This window comes from Chiloscyllium plagiosum, chromosome 6 (assembly GCF_004010195.1).
Source record: "Chiloscyllium plagiosum isolate BGI_BamShark_2017 chromosome 6, ASM401019v2, whole genome shotgun sequence".
NCBI classification, from domain to species: domain Eukaryota; kingdom Metazoa; phylum Chordata; class Chondrichthyes; order Orectolobiformes; family Hemiscylliidae; genus Chiloscyllium; species Chiloscyllium plagiosum.
In genome coordinates this window covers 42596754-42599392 of record NC_057715.1, presented here as the reverse complement: position 1 = coordinate 42599392, position 2639 = coordinate 42596754, and the positions used below count along the sequence as shown (strand labels likewise).

The following is a 2639-nucleotide window of genomic DNA, read 5'->3' as shown; positions in this document are numbered from 1 at the left end:
ATGCCCACCCAGCCTTCAGTCTGCCGCAGTCTTCCTGAAGTCTGTTATTCTCCTTAATGTTTACTACCTTTCCAAGTTTTCTGACATTTGTAAACTTGGAAATCATGTCATATATATTCGAATAGAAGCATGATACCGGAAATCTGACATGAAACAGACACTGCTGGAGAAGTTTCCTTTTATATTAAACCCTCGGTCACTAATATTTTATGAAAAAGAACTTTTTTTTCTACTCCTGGATGAGATAACTGCATTTTGCTTCAATATGAAAAAATACATTCACCATTAATCTTTGTTTCCTAACCTATTGCTAATTTTCCGTTCATACAGACGCTGCAAATTTTATTATCGATGGTGCTTTGGAAAGTGTGCATGCGCATCCATTAAATGAGTCGACGGCAGTCGACCCATACAAAAATAAATCATCGTGGCTGCAATCCTTTCAACTGGTTAATTGGTGGTTTTCGGTTTAAATGTACCTGATGGTTTGTATGCAAAACAGTGGAAATATCAACGGAGATAACGCAAGCTGAATTTCGTCAGGAACTGTTCTGTCGCTGCATTACGGCAGCTTTGACGGAAACGCTCGTTTCCCCGATAGACATACGCCAGAACAGCGGGACAAACCGGGAGGGAAATCACACTCTGCATTTTAACCCACTTTATATGCCCCACCCCCCACCTTAAAATAAAACACGGCGCCAGTTTGAAACGAACCCGTCTTGGGACTGACTCTTCGTCATTCGGATTGTTGTCGGTGCTCTTACGATCTCCATCTCAAAATTCACTAAACTAATTGGGCAGCGTCTAAATGTTCCCCTCTGGTGTACAGTACCGTGATAATCCACGGTGTGTTTCTGTGCAATGTGGAATGATGCAGAGTTTGTTTTGAACCTGGAGGTGACGGCTCGCTGTCAAATCGGGATGCAGAGGGAGCGGGATTTGGGAGGCTGGGGGCTGGGGACTGTGGGGGGGGGAGACGGCTGATGGTATGTCAAACAGATGATGGTAGGTGGTTCGGTGCTCACCTGGCCTGGGACTCCCTGGCAGCCACCTGGACGGGCCGATCTGTCGCCGCTGGAAAACTTTCTTGACCTCCTGACAGTCGGGCTCAGTCCTGGGGGGGGGAGACGGCTGATGGTATGTCAAACAGATGATGGTAGGTGGTTCGGTGCTCACCTGGCCTGGGACTCCCTGGCAGCCACCTGGACGGGCCGATCTGTCGCCGCTGGAAAACTTTCTTGACCTCCTGACAGTCGGGCTCAGTCCCATCTGAACTCCCGAGCAGCAAGAGAAGGAGGACAGCCGCCCTGATACAAGGTGCGCCCTTCATCCTTATCCAAGCTCCCTGTGCTTCGCCTGGGACATCAATCCACACCTGGAACTTGCTCAAACTTTTTTCTCTCTCTCTCTCTTTATAAATGTATATATTTCCGGCCTTCCCTCAGACCCGGACGTTTCTCCTGAAAACAAAAACTGAAGCAGTCGCAAAGAAAAGGTACGTAACTAGGGCGCGATCAAAGTGGCAGTAACCAGCGAGTTTTCTCCGCCAGGTCCCCACTCTTCTCCGGCTGCTGATTTTTACAATGTCAATACGAGTTGGAAATGTTACAAAGTCACACCGAAAGGGGTGGGGGGAGAAATGTGAAAAGCTGAAGGGTGGAAAGCAGCGAGCAGCCTCTGTGTCGACCCCATCCCCTCCACGGGATGAAGTGGCCGCAGTTTCGCACCGAGCGAAGCCGCCCAGCGCCCGTCTCTCCGCGAATGAGCGCCTCACTCCCAACAAGCGGACCGCTGCCTGTTGTGATTTGGAGGTGCCGCTGTTGGACTGCCTGTATTCTACTCTTCAGATCAGAGCCACCCACTGGCTGCTGTAGGACTTCCAGCTCCGTGCAAGCTGTGCACTTTGCAAATTGGCAATATCGTTCCTATTTTAAATGAAGACAATATCACCAACATAAGAGCAGACACTCAGCAGGTTTGGCAGCAGCTGGGGAGAGACGGAATTAACATTTCCGGTACGGTATGACTCCAGAATTCACCTGTATATCCAATCTACATTCGTGCACTTGGCCTTCTTTTGTCCACGTTAATACTTGCAACAAAAGCACATAGTTTGGCTCGAGTGTTTCTTTTAACTTGAGAAAAAAATACAATAAAACTTGGGAAATGGTCCAAACTCATCTTGAACATAGAAAAATGATCCCACCTGATCACCACAATTTGAACTCCGTCTTGTGTCTCAGGACCTTGCGGAAGTCTCGGTGCATTGAGAGAAGTAACCTTCCCAGTAACCTGTAACCTCTGTCAAACCACCGAGTTAAGGTGAGGTGTGAGTGATAGCCCTTGAAATCAAGGCCATATTTGACTGAGGATGGCATCAAGGATTCCCAGCAAAACTGGAATCAGTTGGAATCGGAGGAAACACTCCACTGGTTAGAGTCATACCTGGCATAAGGAAGGTAGGGCAGAATAGGGTGCAGTGGTTAGTATTGCTGCCTCACATTACAGAGTTCTGCGATCATTTTCAGCCTTGGGTGACTGTGTGGAATTTGCACATTCTCCCAGAGTCTGAATAGGTTTCTTCCGGATGCTCCAGTTTTTTTTCCCCCTCAGTCCAAAGATGTGTGGGCATCGTG

General features: G+C 48.2%; 1 protein-coding gene across 1 annotated transcript in view; it reads right to left on the bottom strand.

Moving 5' to 3' along the window:
• gpc5a (glypican 5a) overlaps positions 1-1272 on the bottom strand; it is a 1026959-nt gene extending 1025687 nt beyond the window's left edge. Inside the window, exon 1 of the mRNA XM_043692684.1 lies at positions 1029-1272. Coding sequence (XP_043548619.1) covers positions 1029-1272 — 244 coding nt within the window. The remainder of the gene's footprint in view (positions 1-1028) is intronic.
• Between the last annotated feature and the right edge of the window lie 1367 nt (positions 1273-2639).